Below are 21,844 nucleotides of genomic sequence, written 5' to 3'. Positions count from 1 at the left end.
TTGGGCTCCAGTACTCTGGAATGCCCTCCCGGTAAAAGTTCGAGATGCCACCTCAGTAGAAGCATTTAAGTCTCACCTTAAAACTCATTTGTTTACTCTAGCCTTTAAATAGACTCCCTTTTTAGACCAGTTGATCTGCCGTTTCTTTTCTTTTTCTTCTATGTCCCACTCTCCCTTGTGGAGGGGGTCCGGTCCGATCCAGTGGCCATGTACTGCTCGCCTGTGTATCGGCTGGGGACATCTCTGCGCTGCTGATCCGCCTCCGCTTGGGATGTTTTCCTGCTGGCTCCACTGTGAACGGGACTCTCGCTGCTGTGTTGGATCCGCTTTGGACTGGACTCTTGCGACTGTGTTGGATCCATTGTGGATTGAACTTTCACAGTATCATGTTAGACCCGCTCGACATCCATTGCTTTCCTCCTCTCCAAGGTTCTCATAGTCATCATTGTCACCGACCTCCCACTGGGTGTGAGTTTTCCTTGCCCTTATGTGGGCCTACCGAGGATGTCGTAGTGGTTTGTGCAGCCCTTTGAGACACTAGTGATTTAGGGCTATATAAGTAAACATTGATTGATTGATTGATTGTTGCCAATCAATACTTCATAATCAATGTGTCAGGACTTCTATCGAGGCAATCATTTTTCCATATATTGCTGTCACAATGTGTTCCTGTGACACCAGCACATGTGCTTGGGCAGTCAGACAGACCGCACAATGGCACCTGAGAAAGAGGAATGACATGTCTTTGTTTCAAGTAAGGCTGCTAATGCAAGAAGCTCTCCTGGGTTGTAATAATAAATTTAGTACTCAAACAAGAGTCATAGTTTTTCCTATCCTGTTTGAGCAGGTTACTGTATGAACATATTTTGCTGTAAGTTGCACAATATGTACAGTTGTGATCAAAATTATTTAACCCCCACACAATTTTGGTGTTTTAGCAAGTTGGACATTTATTCCGTATTTTGTTTATAGTCATATCAAATAAAGATGCATTAAATAGACAAATGCAACTTGAATTACAACATTATATTCTGTAACATACCAAACAGTGTCTTTTCTCTTAATATCTGATTGACAAAATTATTCAACCCCTTGAAGATCATAACTCTTAAGAACAGAATTTGAATAAGGTCTTTTCAATCAGGTGTTGAAAACACCTGTAGATGTGATTAGAACCATAACGAGCAACAATTAAACTGATTGAAAAAGACTGACGCTCAGCTTCTTGTAGATGGTCAATGGTGTATTTGCAACATGGTGAAGTCCAGGGAGTGGTCAAAGAAGTCAAGAGAGGAGGTACTTTCTCTTCATAAGAAAGGATATGGATGTAAGAAAATAGCAAAGACATTACACATTCCAAGAGACACAGTTGGGAGCATAATTCGCAAGTTTGAAGCTAAAGGCACAGTGGAAACACAACCTGGGCGTGGTAGAAAGAGGATGCTGTCCGGTATTTGATGCGTACAGTGGTGAAAATCCCCCGGGTAACAGCTGAGGAACTACAACAGGACATTGCAGAGGGGGGAACGCAGGTTTAGTCCCAGACAATAAGGCGCGCACTACGAGATGAAGGCCTCCATGCCAGAACTCCCAGGCGCACCCCACTTCTGACTAACAGGCACAAGAAAAATAGACTCCAGTATGCCAAAAATCATCTGGACAAACCCCAAAGGTTTTGGGAAAATGTTCTATGGAGTGATGAGACAAAACTGGAACTCTTTGGGCCTATGAATCAACGTTATGTCTGGAGGAGAAAAAAATGAAGCTTACAAAGAGAAAAACACCTTGCCTACTGTTAAGCATGCTGGGGGGTCAATCATGCTCTGGGGCTGTTTCTCTGCCTCAGGACAACGATCCCAAGCATACCTCCAAATCAACATCAGAGTGGTTGCAGAAGAAGGGCTGGAAGACTCTGTCTGGAGTGTCCTTCACAGTCGCCAGACCTAAATCCTATAGAAAACTTTTGGTGGGACTTGAAGAAGGCAGTTGCAGCACGCAAGCCCAAGAATATGAATGAACTGGAGGCCTTTGCCCAAGAGGAATGGGCTAAAATACCTGTTGATCGTTGCAAGAAGCTTGTGTCCGGTTATGTATCACGTTTGAAGGAAGTAATCACTGCCAAAGGGTGTTCTACTAAGTACTAAAGATGCATGTAACTAGGGGGTTGAATCATTTTGTCAATTGGATATTAAGAAAAAGGTCATTTTTTGGTATTTTGTAAAATAGTGTTACAATTTAAGTTGCATTTGTCTATTTGACATATCTTTATTTGATATGGCTATAAACAAAATATGGAATACATGTCCAACTTGCTACAACACCAAACTTGTGTGGGGGTTTAATAATTTTGATCACATCTGTTAGTTGCCGGTTATCAGTTTCGCACCTCTTCTAAAATTTTACGTATCATTGCAGTGCCTATCTTTCTACACAAGGTGCAGCACTACAATATCTCTGGTCCCACTTATCTGTTTTGGCCATGAACACCCATCTTAATCTGCACCTTCTAACACAGGGGTGTCAAACACATTTTAGCTCAGGGGCCGCATGGAGGAAAATCTGTGCACACGTGGACTGGACTATTAAAATCATGGCATTAAAACTGAAAAATAAAGACAACTTCAGATTTTTTTCTTTGTCTTACTTTGGTCAAAAATAGAACAAACACATTCTGAAAAAAAATTGAAAATAATACCAGCAGCGGTAGATCCATGAAGGAAATGAGAAAGTGAATGAATGTTTATATAAAGGGACGGCGTGGCGCAGTGGGAGAGTGGCCGTGCGCAACCCGAGGGTCACTGGTTCAAATCCCACCTAGAACCAACCTCGTCACGTCCGTTGTGTCCTGAGCAAGACACTTCACCCTTGCTCCTGATGGGTGCTGGTTGGCGCCTTACATGGCAGCTCCCTCCATCAGTGTATGTGAATGTGTGTGTGAATGGGTAAATGTGGAAGTAGTGTCAAAGCGCTTTGAGTACCCTGAAGGTAGAAAAGCGCTATACAAGTACAACCCATTTATTTATTTATATGTAAATACATTTACATATAAATAAAAATGTGTTTTATTAAAAAAATATGTTTTATGAATTAAGTAATGTTTATGATAAGCGTCTTCCAAAACACAATATAGGGAATGTAAGATGTAACAGGATAATGCATACATTTGTCACTTGTTTTTAAAACGGTTACAAAAAAGTGGGACCCCAAAAATTTACTTGATGGGGTCCCTGGTACCCCATTTTGAAAATTTCTAGTGCCAACACCAATGGAGTATTGGTGCGTGCAAAACAGCAGCCGGTGGCTGTGGCCTGCGGGCCGGCTCTAATACTAATCAAATATCATCCCAGGGGCCATAGATAATTAATTCCTTGACTTTAACACCCCTGTTATAACTGATTCAACCATTTTCCCCCCAGCCTGTGTTCAGTTATCGAGGCAGGCCACACAGACATCTGTTTCATAGTTGACTGCGACGTAACAAAGAAACGTGCTGGAATTTGTGCGTGCAACATCTGAATTTTTTTCCTCATGTTTTCTGGATTTCAACGTACACCTGTTTTTAGTAAGTGAAGGCAAAAAAAAACAATTTCATTCTTGAAATGGACAAAATGTACGCATGATTAGAAGTCAGTATTTTATTCAATGTAAAAGGTAAACATGACCAAAATCACCACAAAAATACTCACGGCCATGCAGAAAGGGTTTGTAAACAATATAATGATTCACACATGTTTTATTTAACAACTATCAAAACACAAATGTATCAAACCAGAGAAGCAATATGACATGTACAAACTTTGAATAATGTACCTCATGTTTTATATGCACATTTGTATCCAAAATAATTCTCAACTTACATTATTTGGTGATCCCAATAGATGTAGCCATTTTTTATCAAATATATATATATATATAGCACCATTAATAGAAGGTTTCAACCTACTGTAACTGAGGAAAACACCACATAAAAAGACCCGTGTTAGTATCCAAGAACAGAAAAAATAATTTGTACATACAATAATTAAGACATGCATTACTGTGTGAGTCCATACCTACACCAGGGAACAAAGACAATGAATGTCCTGATAAATGGTTAGGATTTGTCCTCATCTCGGTGAGAATTGGAAATGGACATCCCCAATCCATAATGCAGGTCAAATGAAAACACATAGAAAAATGAATAGTGCTTCACAACAGGGATGTCCAAACTTTTTGCACAGAGGGCCTCATAAAGTCAAATTTTAGGATGCATTTTGTTTATTGGAGATGCAAATATATCTGAACAAAACATCCACATCACTGATTTGTGTTGAAGGTGACAAAGCAAATTAGGGCAATATCAAATAATGTTTGTCACTAATGTTTTTTTTTACAATATGCAAACGTTAATTAAAAAAACAACTTTATGCTGAAAAAGGCTCCCGGGGCACACATTGTTTATAAAATAAATACAAAAAACTACTTTTTTCATTTAAATCAAGCACCCAAAGTCAAACTCCTTGATTGATACAGAGCCCTTTCAACCGATGAAATACAACTAATACAAGGTAGTACAAGTATTGATTGTGCATTATTTTGTGTATCTTGGAGCACTGCAAAAACTCACATCACCAAGCATATATTTCTCAATTTTAGTCAAAATATCTAAACAAACCTAATACATGGCACAATGCCATAAATAGCAATTATTCAGTGGGACATAAGAACTTGTTTTTAGCCAATAGATCTGGGCAAAAAATACTATTTTTGAGCACCTGAATTTTCACAAGACACAAAACTTAATAAAAATATACCTAACGATAGGTTTATAATTTCAAGAAATTTTACCAAGAATATTTTTGACTTGTTCCAGTGGCAGATTTTTTTTTAATGCTCATTTTAAGATATTTTTGCTTGTAATGAGAAAACAAATCTGCCAATGGAACAAGTCAAAATTGTCTGGGTAAGATTCCTTGAAAAAGCAAATTAGCAATTAAAACTTAGCAGCTAGGGCTGCAAATCTTTGGGTGTTCCAGGATTCGATTCAATATCGATTCTTGGGGTCGCGATTCGATTATATCAATTTTTTGATTCAACAAGATTCTCGATTCAAAATTGATATCTATCCGATTCAAAGGGATTCTGTATTCATTCAATACATAGGATTTCAGCAGGATCTACCCCAGTCTGCTGACATGGTAGCAGAGTAGTATATTTAAAAAAAAAAAAAAAGCTTTTATAATTATAAAGGACAATGTTTTATTAACTGATTGCAATAATGTAAATTTGTTTTAACAAAAATATGACTTATTTTATCTTTGTAAAAACATTGGACACAGTTTGTTGTCAAGCTTATGAGATGCGATGCAAGTGTAAGCCACTGTGACACAATTGTTCTTTTTTTTCATTTTATTTATAAATGTCTAATGATAATGTAAATGAGGGATTTTTAATCACTGCTATGCTGAAATTATAACTAATATTAATACTGTTGTTGCTAATATCCATTTTTGTTTCAATACTTTTGGTTTGTTCTGTGTCGTGTTTGTGTCTCCTCAATTGCAGTTTTGAGTGTTGCTGGGTCAGGTTTTGTTTTGGAATTGGTTTGCATTGTTATGGTATTGCTGTGTAGTGGTTTGTTGGATTGATAAAAAAATAAAAAATAAATGAATAAAAAAATAAAAATAAAAAAATCGATTTTTAAATAAAAAAGAGAATCGATTCTGAATTGCACAACATATTCGATTCGATTCGTATTCGAATCAATTTTTTCCCTCACCCCTAGTAGCTATACTGATTTACTGACAAAGAAAATTATCAATTAAAACTTATTAGCAATACTTTTTAGTATTGTGTTGATTTGTGTCTTGTATGAAACTTGTGATGCTCAAAAGTAGAATGTTTTTCCTCAGGAGATCTATTGCCTACAAACAAGTTATGTCTCCCTGAAAATCTACTGTTAAGGGGGTTGTGACTTGTATTAGCTTTGTTTGGATATTTTGAATAGAAAAAAGAATTATGTACTTGATGATTTTGTGAGTGTTTCCAGTGAGGGGGTAGCAGCAGGTAACAGTTGTAATGCACTATAGAATAGAATAGAATAGAATAGAAAGTACTTTATTGATCCCTAGGGGAAATTCAGCTATGTACTTCATGAATCAATAATTATTTTGTCTTATTACCAAATCTCTAAAAGCTGTCTTCATAGTCTTCTTGCAACAACTGGCAGTGTAATTTCTTAGACTTTATGATGATATTGCCAAAAAATAAACAACATTCAAAATAAACAGTGTGATATTTGTGATATTAAAAAAAGAAAAAAAAACAAATTGAACAGTCTGCATCCTTTCAAATATTAGCAAGAAGGATTGGAATTGAAACTGAAAAGAAAACCATTACACAGTTCTGAGAAACAAGTTGTTTGACTTTATGATCATATAATCTATGTGCTAGTTGTAGCATGTTGCATATGAAATTGTCATTTAGCTCTTTAGCAACAGTCTATTGAAGCATGTCCCTATTGCGTCACAAAGTATCCGCACATTCTGCTGGCACGCTAGCTACAGTAGCATAGTTGCAAAGCCCAAAATTCACAAACTCGGTCTCGAATGCAGCGGCAAAAAGTACAACATTTGGATAGAACAACATTTAACAGTCTCCACCAGAATACTACCAAGAATGATTCATTACAAGAAAAAAAATGGTTTGCGGTGCACGCAAAAAAAGATAAAATAGAAGTATTGGCCTATTGGAATAATTTTAATAAAGTTGTAAAAAATAAAAAAATATATGGTAGTCCGTCTACAAATAGAAGACTTGAGACTAGTAGTCATGCATTCTTGAGTAATGGTATTTTTGTTTATTATTAAACTTTTTTTGAATTAGACAAAAATCAAATGAGAAAATGTATCGGTCTGTGCAATATTTATACAGTATTTCGATAATCAGGAACATTAATGAATTTAAATTTTTGACATATTTTGGATATAGTCATCTACAGACCTGCTTATATTGACTGGTCATGTTAATATGAAGAGTATCAAAACGGGCCAACACCACATTTTCTTAGTTCTTTATCGACCCTTGGTGGAAAACATTTGGACATCCATGGTGTACCGGGACCCTACAATGTCTTGTAGGAGAAAGAATGCAATACCAATCAATTCCTCTACTGAGTAGATCAAATCCTGGAACGGTCAGTTTATTGCTTGACAGGGTAATTTCAGTTCATGTAGAGTGCTGTTAAAAGGAATTATTTCTCATTTCTAATCATCTAATCTAATCCACCGACGTTGATGGGTGGCGTAATTTATGCATAACCCTGCAAAATAACAAACCGAGCACCAATGTCATTTCCCCTTTTCCCCTACACTTTTCACACAAAGAGTTAACATTTTGTTTTGTACATAATGTAAAATGTCATCTTCGCCTACCACATTGAAGTGTAAAAAACAGCCATTTTTTGTATACAAAATGTTCACATCAAAGCTATTAAATATTATTCTTGTTAAATATCTGTTTGTAATCACATATGCAACAATCATGTCAGAAGTACTGTAGTTTCTTCATCATAATACCTTTTGTTAGTCAATATTTTTTGCATATCAAGTCTCATAAACTGTCTCTTTATTTGCATATTGTCACCTGGGTGTTGTTTCAGCTGCACTAGGAGGTAGCAGTTATACACCAGTTATGTATAACCCAGTTTAATAAAAACAATGTACTGTACATATTTTTGTTTTATAGATTCTTTCATCGTAACTATTGTTTGTATGGAATTAAACTGCATTACATGAATTTCCAATGACTTTAAACATACAGGACCATGAAAAAGACACAGTTAGGCTCCGAACTGATATTATAAATTTGATTTTTAGTGGGTTAAAAGATCCTCAACAAGATTTACTGGATTGTTGCCTGATACCTTGTCAAGGTGATTGTTGCGTCCGGGATAATCAAAGTAATAAATAAGCCTTTTGCACAGTACTGTATGTCATTATGTGGCCAAGGGGATTCATGAACTACGTAGTCGGTTGACCTTGAAACCAATTCCGAAAAACACCAGTTTGTGTATACTGTATTTACATATTGCTTATAGTCAACTTTACGCACGTGAATCTGCCAACAACGATGACGACGGGTGCTACTCTGCTGTCCTCTGATACCTCAACATGATGCAACGTTTCTTGCGTGGGTTCGAGCTTTATTGCTCGCTGCAGGTGCTGCTGTGCCCTTCTGTTTAGAGTGACATTTCAAGCAGAAGTAAACATGTTGTTCTGTCTTCGAGCAGTCCATAGCGTTTCTCCTCGTATAGATTCTTCATTCATCACTCCAAACAATGTTTATAAGTTTTACATTATTACTGAAACAATTCTTATTCACTAATCCGTCACGTATGTGATACATGTAGGAGTGTTTTCATGCATATTTGTACGTACTAATGTAATGCAATGAAGCTAAGATTGTTAGCATTAGCTCATATGCAAACACGTCTGTGTTAGTATTATTATCTTATAATGGCATTCTTTTTGTAACATTTCAGTTTCGGTCTGTGACTTAATTCAAGTGCAGTTATCAATAACATTTTTTCTCTAAATTTTATTTAGAATTATCCTCAGCCTGAGGTCTCTAAATAGGAGTGACATCTGCAACAACCACTCCAGAACTTTCTGAATTTTTGGGACTGACTGCGATGTAAATATGGTTCACAGTTTTAACCAAAACTGGAAAACACTCCAGAGTTTTGTAACAATTACGTGTGCAACCAAGTTTCTTTTTTGACAAAATGTGTTTTTTGCATTCGGCCCACAGCTGTTGTATAAACAATACAACTCATGGAAATGGTAAAGCGCTGAAATCCAGACTGATTGCATTGCTTTTTGACAAAAATGATGATGATGTTGATGATGATTCTTAAGTTTTTTGGGCAACTCTAGAGAAAATAATTCTCTTAAATTGAGTCGTCAGGTATATGGCAAAGGAGAGCAATTCCCCACCATACTGAAGCAGAAGGAGTCGGTGAAAACTATGATACTATGATGATTGGAATCACTTAGCGATTAAGTGGTATCCATGTTGAACAATTTTCAATATTAAGTTGTGTGAATAATTCTACAACGTAAAAATACATCAGTATTTTAGAGAAATGTTCAAATGTTTTAAGGGGGCTCTATATGTTTTACTTCAATTGTTTAGCATTATTAAAAAGTATATTGAGTAAAACATTCACAACCCTGTTGTTACAATGAACAGTTAACTAATTTGTATCATAGTAACATGTATTTACATAAAACATACATTGCTATGATTTTTTTAATTGAAAAAAATATGATTTACACTATCTAATTTGCACAGGGAGCAATGACACATGTGGACGCTGCAGGAGCAGGGACTAAAGTTGGAAGGAAAAAATATGAGGGTCAAACATATGAAAATCTAAATGTATTTTCCGAAATATAAGATGCAAATGTTTCCCCATGCTTTGAATCCCGCGGCAAATAAAACAGTGCAGCTAATTTATGGATTTTTCTTTGCTAACAGCCATGTATTGTGTTCAAGAAATAGTTTTCATACATGACACTGAAAAGGTGTATTATATTTTGTGCTACGGCGCCATCTTTTGAACGAGCTCACTCACTGCAGGGGCTTCAAGTTGAAAATGTACTTCCTGGTTCGTTCTTTTAAAGAGAAGTATTCATTCATAGAGTCTTTGCTCGAAAGGATTCTTCATTCATTGTGTTAGTATCATCAAATTACAATGTCATTCTATTTGGATAGTTTTAGTTACATAAATTCACCAAAACGTCACCGTGGAGTTATTGAGTCTGTTTAGCTGATTGGAGAGCTACCCTACGCAGCTAGTGGGTCCCTGACGATGACTTCTCTTTTGTCTGATGAGCTGTTTTACTGCCTAGTGACAGGCGCCATTTTAAACTAATTCATAAACATTTACAAAATATCTTGTACCAGTATATGTATTTGTAGTCCGGTGCGGCTAATATATGTCAATATTTATTCTGTCTAAAATTTGCGGTTTAAATACTGGTGTGCTCTATAGCGCAGAAAATATGTTAAATTTGTTTAGAAATATACAAAATTGTACTTGTCCAGGTTGTATCCTGCCTTCCACCCGAAACGCAGCAGAGATAGGCTCCAGCAACCCCGAAAGGGACAAGCGGTAGAAAATGGATGGATGGGTCTTCTGTCGCCTCATTTTGTATTTTTTACCAAGACAGCCATTGGTGTTTGTTTCGATGGGGTAGGGCCCCAAAGCAGTCTCCAATAATATTGGTGACTGCTTTGAGAGAGGTCTGCATACCAACTAAATATAGCAACAAAAGTTGCTAATTTGCTGACACTGGTACATCTTTTTATACTCCAGCAGACCAATTGTGTACGAGGTGTGTTCAGATGCTGTTACGTTGCATACTGCTAACTATTGTACTTTATTGTAAAAAACAATGGCCTACTCACAGGACATTCCAATGTGTTTATGAGCAGGGGCAAACAGGTAGCGCATGTGGTGGCCCAAATGTATTTGTGTCAGGTCGCAAAATTAATTTTTGGTAAACACTGCAGTTTGAATGTGAAGATATTTCATTGATTTCCCGTACATTTTGCCATATAAATCAACCTTTGCATCATAAATGTCGGAAATCATATTAAAAAAATGTTCGTCAATATAAAATGTAACTTCTTGTAAATATGCATGTTTGCCTATGTGTCCAGACACCCTATACAATATGTCTATACAGATAAATACTTCTAATTAATCCACTTGCTGACATGTGCTCTTATTTAAGAGAGTTAATAGTAATTTACATCTTAATCCTTCAATTATTCACAAATATTTTTATAATAAAGCAAAAAGCTCTATAGCAGTTGTATTGTGATGGAACGAACTAAAAGAAAGTTTCAGCAAACTTCATTAAAAAAAGTCTATAAAAGAAAAAATATATAAAAATGGAGGGTGGTGTATTGTGTCAAACAGCAAATAACAATAACAACCAGCTGCTTCAATAACAAAAATACATTGCTACCCCACTTTATGATTTCAAAAGAAGAGCAGTCTTCTGCCCCTCTATACTGATTCAGGACAAGTTGATAAAGACTATAATGTGCCAACCAAGGGTGTTTGAATAATTTACAAATGAAAATATCATCCATGAAAATATGAAAAATTGCTGATACTGTGGTTGACTGAGAAGCAGCTCGCAGGAGAAACCCTACACTACTACAGTGTATTGTATTGCATTTTTTCATACAAGATCTGGAGAGGTCAATAGAAGTTTGTTTTTCTTATCAAAAAGTTTGTTTCATGTTGAAATTGTGCTGTTTGGGGGGCTGAACGGAACAATGACTTTTAAATTAATTTCAATGGCATAACTTATTTTAGATAATTACTAAAGTTACAAGTTCCATCATAGAACAAACTAAACCCATTTTTTTGTGGCAATCTACTCCACTAGCAACAGCTTCTCTGGGGTGGACTGCCAGAAACCTGGATGCTCATTAATAGCAAACAGCCTGGCCAACCACCACCAAACATTTATTCACATTCATACACCAGTATTCATCCACTTGAGGCAAGGTTAATGAAGAGTCTTGCTCAAGGACACAATACAAGTAGAGAAGAGACGAATCAGGTTTCAAACCACCAACCCTTCAGTCTCAGGATGACCTGCTCTACATACTGCTGCCCCCAAAATTAAATAAAACAATCCGAGAGTTATTCATAATTGATTCCCCCATTAAGTGTGTGACAATACGTATATAGAAACATCTCTACAGGTCATCTGAAATGGTGAGGTGTGGCATGGAGTAAGCGTGACTGCAGGTTCTTGTATTTGAGAGGGAGGGATGCCCCATCTACAGTATTGAGTCATGATGACGGCAACGTTTTGGTGAATTTATGAAACTAAAGCAATACAAAAAGAATGACATTCTGTAAAAACTACTCCCATTTCTGGGCGACCATAGTCGACCAATGGTGCAATGGAGGCCTCTGTTTTGAATGTCAACGGTTGACAATTTTCTTGGTTGCTCACACATTTCAAAAGCAGGAGAGAATCAAAATTCCAAACTCTTTTGGCAAACTAACCAGGTGGGTGTCTTCAATAGACCAATAGCACAGGATGAAAAAGTTGAGCAAAAAGAGATGGCATATTGGTGGCACTGATAATATGTCAAGCAAAACAATGTTCCGTTTTTCCGAGGGGTACATGCCAGGTGAGTCAGGGGACATCTTATTATTAAACACATTACTGAGGGCCGAACAAAAAAAAAATGTTTCTCTGAAAAACGATTACAGAAGAAATATTCCATGACAATTTTGATTATTCTATGCAGCATTGTATTTTAACTGTATTATGACCAACATCCTTCACAACCTACACCCTGCACTTCTAGTTTAATAATTATTGACATAGTATATAAATATAACCACTTTCATTTACAATATTTTCACCACACAGCCACCAAATTCATGTGTAAAACCTACTACCAACCAAAATCAACATAAAAAAACAAAAATGATTCAAGTACTAGATCAACTATGTCCTGTGTGAATTCAGAATATATATATATATATATATATATATTTATTCTTACTTGTGCCAGCCTTTAATATCAGACAAATTATTAAAATAAATGTTCGTGTTCAGTGGCTAACCTACCCGAAAACAAATCAACACAAGCAAAGACCCAGCCCACCCATACAAAAATCACAGTTTATACAGGTCTGGGGCGACATTAAGTACAGAGGAGCTCCACTTACACAGAAAAAGGTAAAAAAAACAGAACCAAAAAAAAAACATTTTTACCATTGGTTTTAATGCTCAAACAGTTGACACGAGAAAGAAGATAAAAGAGCGGTCAAACATTTGTGACCAAGTCCTGGGTGCTTTTCCAAACTTGGCTTTGTACACACACTTAGAAATGACTGCAGAAAATACCTTACTTCTCCACTGGAAATATGCATCTCTGTGTGCCATTTCAGTTTGGATTGATCCTTGCAGAGAACTGTCATTTCCCTCTTTGTCCTGTTCCGATCTTCAGATCTTAGGGCTCCTGCTTGATATAGTAGGTGCCAGAGCCATTGCTCTCCTGGTCAGAGGTGCCCTGTGAAAAGTTGAACTCATCCACCTCCATTGTCTCTTCTTTCATTCGTAGGAGGGAGCCTACAAACAAAAAAAAGAAAACATAACAGGTCATTCTGAAATACATCAAGACCAGGAACAATCAATCACATTTTACATTTTAAAACATTCCTTATGATGTGTAGGGGTATAACGGTACATGTATTTGTAATTAGATTTTTTGGTACCACACTGTACATTTGGTTCCTTACAGCCTTTTTCCACACGGTACACATGAAAGCTTTTGCACGTCATCAGCTCCAGATTGTTTTAAAATATCTAAAAACACCACCAAAGGCTAGCATATGTTACCAATAGCAGTTTGAGAGAATATCTCTACATTTGTCTCAACATTTACCAGAGGTCCGCAGTAATGTTGGATTTGATTGGCTTTCATTTGATTGGCAGTGCGTCGATTAAAAAACAGATGCAATGTTAAATAGGTGAGCGAGACAGTAACTCACTCCAAATATCGACCTTTTTTCTCCAGGTGTGCGCAAAGGTGGGGTGTATCCAGACAGTTTGAAGCAGAAATGGGGCGGGTCTCAGTACTACCTTTCGATTACATACAGCAGCTTTAAATGAGGGAAAGGAAGGGTTTGTCGTGTCACGCATCTACTCGTTTAACAAATACACAGCAGCCCAGGTCCAACCACTCACATTGGAGCAATACACATATTTTTTTAAGGCAGGACTATTAATCGAATTTTGAATTAAATTATGGCTTCTCACAATGACAAAAAATATTAGAATCTAAAATATTAAAGATTAAAGGTCCAGGCAACGTGCATGCAAAAACCTGAGCTTTTAAGAGTGAAACAGGCAAGAGTGAGCGTTTCAGTGGAAAAAAGATGACGTCAACTACAAGTTTGGTATGTCACAATGGTTGGTACTTTTTATTTGACTCAGCTCTAGTATGCCTAATTTATAATCACTAAACTCAACAAAAAAGTAATATATTTCCATTTTGACGTAAAACAGTCACAGAATTAGCCAATAAAACAGAATGCGCTGTTAAATGCAAAATATCACAGAAATTGACATAAATGTGAATAAAATGCTGTCATTGAGAGGGAATATTTGTTTGGTTAAATCATTTGTCTGCTACCACTCATTCACCTGACCTGTGACCAAACATCTAGACGGCCACCTGAAACAGCGACTTAACTACGAAGGTAAAGCTAGAAAGAACATTCCACACAACCACTACACACATTTCATCTGCTTGTGTTGTTGTGAACGTCATTGATGTTAGATCAATGTACAAACAAGACAGCAGCAGCAACTTGAGCCTTTTGTTTTAACAGCCTCAAGTAGTCTTCAAACGTCAAGATGAGAACAGCAGAGCACACTTCACCTCTTCACAATCATAACATTCACATTATTTGATTAAACATTTTATAGTTATTTTTTGACACAGAGCACACACTCTGATTGTAAAATAAGTGTTGAAGATAAAAAAACAAGAATGAAAAAAAAACAGATTGTTATTGTTGTTTAAATTGCTATTGCCATTTTTAATGATTGCTGTTGTTATCCATCCATTTCCTACCGCTTGTCCCTTATGGATTGCAGGGGGTGCTGGAGCCTATTATTGTTATATTGTTATTTAAATTCATGGCTGTTACTATTATTATTATTTGACTTGTTGTTTGTTTCTAATTTATATTTGTTGTTCTTTTAAATTAAATTTATAATTAAGTTTTGGTGGTGCAATAAATACTCATGTTTTCAATATAATTAGTGTTTTTATTGTGATTTCAATATCAACGGGAAAATAAAAAATCATGATTATTAATTTTGACATATTTGTCCAGCCCTACACGCACACCATTCTACATCAATGCTATTAAAAATCGGTTTGTTATATACTTACATCTAATCTCATACCGCATGTATACTTAAACAATCATGATAGAGGTACAACATATTTTCTTTATCAAAAAACCTTTATTATGCATATCACATAAAATAATTTGCATGTTGTCACATGGGTTTTGTTTTAGCTACACTAGGAGGTAGCAGTAATACACCAATCATGTGTTGCCCAGTTAAATAAAGACAGCGCACTTTAATTTTCTAGATCCTGTCTTTCTAGCGCTGTTTTCATTGGGTAAAACGCAGCAAATGTAACCTTTTGATTGATTGATACTTTAATTAGTAGATTGCACAATTCAGTACATATTCCGTACAATTGACCACTAAATGGTAACACCCGAATAAGTTTTTCAACTTGCTTAAGTCGGGGTCCACGTTAATCAATTCATGGTAATGAACCTAATTGCATTAATGTTATTGCCATACAGGATAGTGCAAAAACAACATTAAGTTCCAAACTCAAATAATGAATTCCATGTTAGCCACTTTATTAGATCCTCAAATTTTAATGGATTGTTCCCTGTATTTACCGTGCCAAAGTTATTGCTGCAAAAATGATAATTAAAGCAATAAATGAGACGTTTGAACAATGTGTCATTGTGAGAGGCGGGGCGTGGTCAGGCGCCGCCTGCCGGCGATGGCATGCACAGGAGCCGGCTGGAAGCAAGATGACAGGTGAGTGGATACCTCACCTGGAACGAGTTATCTAATCACCTGTCTCTTTTTAGCAGCGTTGGTGACTGCAGGGCGGGGCTGAAAAGCCAGAAGGACCCAGGAGGTGCTGAGGACGCCAGAAGGCTTGTGGGAGGACTGAGCGAGTTAAAAACTTTGTGAGTGAACGAACTAAGACTGAAAAGACTTGGGGAGTGAACGAAGAAGATGAACTGTTGTGAAAATTAAAAATGAAAAGAAAATCCTTTTGGGAACAAACAAAAGAAGAAATATTGTGTGTAAAAAGATTAAAAATAATTGTCAACTTGAACTCCTGCTGTGATCCTTCGGTCCTGAAGACCCCACGACACAAACCTGTCACAGTCATCTAGTGTGATCACTAAACTACTTTGTCAGTATACCTTTAAACTGATTCAGGAATACCGGTTTGTATATATTTGTATATTGCTTATCACCTAACTAAGCTACATCACCTACAAGCTGATGACACAGAAGCTCCAAAGCTAGCTGGTTATAACATGAATAGTGCTTGAAATACTATATACCAGACATAAAGGAATCATCCATTTTCCGTCAGCTCTAGCGTTTGAAACTACTTTGGTTTTAGTATTAGTATGACCCTAATAGGTGATGATGGAATACAACAAAAGTCGCAAGTGTCACACAATGCTCTACATCGGTGGAAATACTGAAAAATATTAAATACACCACCAGGGACTCCCAAATTAAACAATATTGTATTTGGGACGGCCTGGCGCAGTGGAGGAGTGGCCGTGCGCAACCCGAGGGTCCCTGGTTCAATCCCCACCTAGTACCAACCTGGTCACATCCGTTGTGTCCTTGAGCAAGACACTTCACCTTTGCTCCTGATGGGTGCTGGTTAGCGCCTTGCATGGCAGCTCCCTCCATCAGTGTGTGAATGTGTGTGTGAATGGGTAAATGTGGAAGTAGTGTCAAAGTGCTTTGAGTACCTTGAAGGTAGAAAAGCGCTATACAAGTACAACCCATTTATTATTTATTTATTACTGTGGCATTAAATGTTTCAAAATATTAATGGTTATGTTTCAAAATATATACTCTGCTTCTTGGTGTACGTGCATCACATAGTTTAAAGTATCATTGAATCAAATTAGATTTGATGACCCATTAAAGTTTTCCAAACCCCGTTTCCATATGAGTTGGGAAATTGTGTTAAGATGTAAATATAAACGGAATACAATGATTTGCAAATCATTTTCAACCCATATTCAGTTGAATATGCTGCAAAGACAACATATTTGATGTTCAAACTGATAAAAAAATTGTTTTTTTGCAAATAATCATTAACTTTATAACTTGATGCCAGCAACATGTGACAAAGAAGTTGGGAAAAGTGGCAATAAATACTGATAATGGGTGCTTGTTGGCGCCTTGCATGGCAGCTCCCTCCATCAGTGTGTGAATGTGTGAGTGAATGGGTAAATGTGGAAGTAGTGTCAAAGCGCTTTGAGTACCTCGAAGGTAGAAAAGCGCTATACAAGTACAACCCATTTATAAAGGTGTGCAGGCTAATTTGGAACAGGTGGGTGCCATGATTGGGTATAAAAGCAGGTTCCATGAAATGCTAAGTAATTCTCAAACAAGGATGGGGTAAGGGTCACCACTTTGTAAGCAAATTGTCGAACAGTTTTAGAACAACATTTCTCAACGAGCGATTGCAAGGAATTTTTATCATCTACGGTCCGTAAAATCTACGGTCCGTAAAATCATCAAAAGGTTCAGAAAATCTGGAGAAATCACTGCACGTAAGCGATGATATTACAGACCTTTGATACCTCAGGCGGTACTGCATCAAAAACCGACATCGGTGTGTAAAGGATATCACCACATGGGCTCAGGAACACCTCATAAAACCACTGTCAGTAACACCAGTTGGTCGCTACATCTGTAAGTGCAAGTTAAAACTCTACTATGCAAAGCCAAACCCATTTATCAACACCCTGAAACGCCACCGGCTTTGCTGGGCCCGAGCTCATCTAAGATGGACTGATGCAAAGTGAAAAAGTGTTCTGTGGTCTGACGAGTCCACATTTCAAATTATATTTGGAAACAGAGGTCGTGGTGTCCTCCAGAACAAAGAGGAAAATAACCATTCGGATTGTTATAGGCGCAAAGTTCAAAAGCCAGCATCTGTGATGGTATGGGAGTGTATTAGTGCCCAAGGCCTGGGTAACTTACACATCTGTGAAGGCACCATTAATGCTGAAAGGTCCATACAGGTTTTGGAGCAACATATGTTGTCATCCAAGCAACATTATCATGGACACCCCTGCTTATTTCAGCAAGACAATGCCAAACCACGTGTTACAACAGCGTGGCTTTGTAGTAGAAGAGTGCGGTACTTTCCTGGCCCACCTGCAGTCCAGACCTGTCTCCCATGGAAAATGTGTGCCGCATTATGAAGCGTAAAATACAACAGCGGAGACCCCTGACTGTTGAACGACTGAAGCTCTACATAAAACAAGAATGGGAAAGAATTCCACTTTCAAAGCATCAACAATTAGTTTCCTCAGTTCTCAAACGTTTCTTGAGTGTTGTTAAAAGAAAAGGTGATGTAACACAGTGGTGAACATGCCCTTACCCAACTACTTTGGCACGTGTTGCAGCCATGAAATTATAAGTTAATTATTATTTGCAAAAAACTAAAATAAACTTTATGAGTTTGAACATCAAATATCTTGTCTTTGTAGTGCATTCAATTGAATATGGGTGGAAAATGATTTGCAAATCAGTGTATTCCGTTTCTATTCACATCTAACACAATTTCCCAACTCATATGGAAACGGGGTTTGTATAATAAAATGTTGTCGGTTTTGGAGTGTATGAAGTGTTTTAAGAACATATAATTGTTTATTAAGTGGGTGTGAAACCTGTATAGTGTGTTTAGGGCTTGTAAAGATGTCTAACGCACACAGTATATATAATATTGCTATAAATCGTAAAATAAATTGTGTACCGATTTTCTGGAAATTCACCTACCACAGAGCGGTCCAGAACCTAATCCCCACGATAATCAAGGTAAGACTATGATTCTAACCGAAAAAGTTCAAACATACTTGGGCGAAATGTAAGCGTAAGGGTGTTCGCAGAGGTCTGCGTGTACTCAAAGTGGACATCCGAAAGGCCTGTGCACACAGAACTCTACAAAAAATATTTTTTTTAAATGCGCACTTGCTTCACACAAAACAGTGGTCGGCCCGACCCGCATTGACAGTGACATCGATCTGCATTTTACCACCAAAGCATAACATAAAAATAAGATCAAGCCAATTGTGGATTAAATGTTTTCTTCAATGTGTTTCACATCCAAAACAATTTTAGACCTCTGAGACAATTTCAGACATGGTTAATGTGCCCATTCGATAAGTGGCTGCAAGATTTTGCATGGAGCCGGTATAGAGTACTGCTCCCTGGGAATACTCCCTGATCCTTGTCTTTTGTGGCATTTAATGGCTATGCACACCACTGTCTTCTTTATTTTACTGCTTGTCAAAACTCAAAGTGTCCAGTTGTAGGGTTTCACAAAAAATTCACAGGAAATTGCAATGTGGCAGTGCGCGCAACTGTAGAAGCTCTGATGACTCCAGACATAGTACACTCACTGTATTCTCCAATCTGTGAGCACCTTAAAGGGGTCATGTTAAAAAAAAAAAATTACATTCAAAACATTTCCTTGTGGTTGACATAACATCTAATGGTCGTTTTTAGGTCAAAATGTTGCACAGATTGTTTTACAGGCGGTTTTCAAGCTGCTTTCTGACCGCCTCATTAGGATGAGCTGTTTTCTTCCCAGCATCCATGTTGCATTTTTTAGTGCCTCCATTGCGAGTGTACTGACAGATATAAGTTCAAACAATGCTACGAGCCAGTGTGCCCAACTATAAATGGATAGTAAAAAAGAAGGAACTTATTGTCTAGAGATTCGGAATGCAATGACAGACTAATGAAAGCACTTTCTGGTAATTTACTATATATTGAGATATAACCGCTGACGAAACAATTGAGAAAAACATCATTGATAGCATTTAGCAGCTTGTTTGAAAGAAGTGAGAAGGAAGGCAAGATTGTTTTATAAATATCTCTGGCCATTCCTCCATGGTTTGATTTCAAATTTTCGGGACTTAGGCTGGATTCCAAATACATAAAAACAGGTGCCAAGTTGTAAGAAAAGTTGTTTTTGGAAAATGGGTCCCCTGTTTTTATGCAGGGCTGAAAATAATCAGGTACAGCTGTAACAGATGACATCCATATCCATCCATTTTCTACCACCCGGGGCCGCGGGGGAAGCTGGAGCCTATCTCAGCTGCATTTGGGCGGTGGGCGGGGTACACCCTGGACAAGTCGCCCCCTCATCACAGGGCCAACACAGATAGACAGACAACATTCACACACTAGGGCCAATTTAGTGTTTCCTATCAACCTATCCCCAGGTGCATATCTTTGGAGGTGGGAGGAAGCCGGAGTACGCAGAAAGAACCCACGCAGTCATGTGTTGAATTTTATTTAAATCCTGTACATTTGAATCAAAACAAATGCTGGTAATTTCAATATACCACAGTGTTGGCCTTGACTCAGGAGTGCCCCAGTTTACAATTTTTTTTGAGATTCGAGCAGTCTCTTTGCTGATATTTTCGGCGTCTCACTGGCTAAGATTAGCTAATAGCTAGACAGAAAAAAACTTTTTTTTTTCCAACCATATATTAGAAATGCACAATATTTTTTTTCCCCCAATGGTAAAAGGCAACTTTTTGCACTTTTCCAATACTGCGGTGATAGGAAATTAATTTGTGGCTGGCATTGGGACAGCTTCTTTAACAGTGCAGGCATCCTTCTAGGCTTTTAAAACACCTTCCTAGCAATGCTGGCATTTAAGGTTCCAATTTTTTATGTGTTAAATCATAATGTTTTTTACTTCCTCGCGGAATGCAGTACATTTGGTGCAAATATCACACCAGGAGACTTCATCTCCTTGATGCTGACTGGCATTTCATCGACTGTGGTGCGCAGCTATGGGTTGGTTTGGAGAGGCTCAGGAGGATGGCGGTGGTCAGATTGGCGTGTGTGTACAGTATGTGTGGTAGAGTTGTTGACAACGGGGACCCTGCGGCGCCGGTGAGGAGGTTCTCCAGTAGGACTTCGAAGAGGTATGAGACGTTCAACATTTAGGGCCTGCGGAGTATGGCAGAGCAGAAGATGGTCCGGAATTGTCTGGAGGAGAACAACGAGCTGAGGCGCACCATGGAGTGCCCCCAGGACAGGCTCCAGGAGAGGGAAAGGGAACTGACGACATTTAAAGCCCAAACCACAGAGCTACTGCAGAGTCATCCCTGGGAGGACTGTGAACAGGCCATCAGCAACTAAGGACTCTTGTTAGTCTTGGGGACTTCAGTAAGGTACAAAATGTCAATGTGTTTGTTTCCCTGTCTGGACAAGGACAGTTTTGCCAAGGTTTTGTGTGTTTTTGTTCAGTGGCGACAACATGGAGTAGTCTGTAGTCTGTTTGACATGCCATTTTTATTTTCTTTAGTTTATTTTTTAATGACTAACTGTCAGGCTCGGGATCTTTCTGTGTGGAGTTTGCATGTTCTCCCTGTGAATGCGTGGGTTCCCTCCGGGTACTCCGGCTTCCTCCCACTTCCAAAGACATGCACCTGGGGATAGGTTGATTGGCAACATTAAATTGGCCCTAGTGTGTGAATGTTGTCTGTCTATCTGTGTTGGCCCTGCGATGAGGTGGGGACTTGTCCAGGCTGTACACCGCCTTCCGCCCGATTGTAGCTGAGATAGGCACCAGTGCCCCCCGCGATCCCAAAAGGGAATAAGCGGTAGAAAATGGATGGATGGATGTTTGGCGGCATGCTTGGACACAGCAGCCATTGAGAAAATTGCTCCAGAGAAATAGTCGAGAGAAACCGTATTTAGATTTTTCCCTTATGTTATGGATTTAACGATAAAGACTCTATGAAGTCTTTTTAAGTCCCACACTATGATTCATATGTTTACAATGTGGTTTCAGGGGGTCTACGACAGGGTTATTATTTTTCCATGCTGGTTGCTGTTGGCAGGCTTCACGGTGGCAGAGGGGTTAGTGCGTCTGCCTCACAATACGAAGGTCCTGCAGTCCTGGGTTCAAATCCAGG

At 37.9% G+C, this 21,844-nt stretch overlaps 1 protein-coding gene across 4 annotated transcripts in view; it reads right to left on the bottom strand.

Annotated features, from left to right (window-relative positions):
• mbtd1 (mbt domain containing 1) overlaps window positions 1–21,844 on the bottom strand; it is a 138,669-nt gene that overhangs the window by 53,270 nt on the left and 63,555 nt on the right. For 2 of the 4 annotated variants that reach the window (XM_061908626.1, XM_061908628.1), the window contains one exon: window positions 3,621–13,157. The exons of 1 other annotated variant lie outside the window; for it this stretch is intronic. In XM_061908626.1, the coding sequence (XP_061764610.1) occupies window positions 13,039–13,157 (119 nt within the window). In that variant the 3' untranslated portion in view covers window positions 3,621–13,038. Of the gene's footprint in view, window positions 1–3,620; window positions 13,158–18,993; window positions 19,330–21,844 lie in introns of those variants that run through there. One more of the 4 variants, XM_061908627.1, reaches the window with a different exon arrangement.

This window comes from Nerophis ophidion, linkage group LG08 (assembly GCF_033978795.1).
Source record: "Nerophis ophidion isolate RoL-2023_Sa linkage group LG08, RoL_Noph_v1.0, whole genome shotgun sequence".
Lineage (NCBI taxonomy): Eukaryota > Metazoa > Chordata > Actinopteri > Syngnathiformes > Syngnathidae > Nerophis > Nerophis ophidion.
This window is presented reverse-complemented; position numbering and strand designations above follow the sequence as displayed.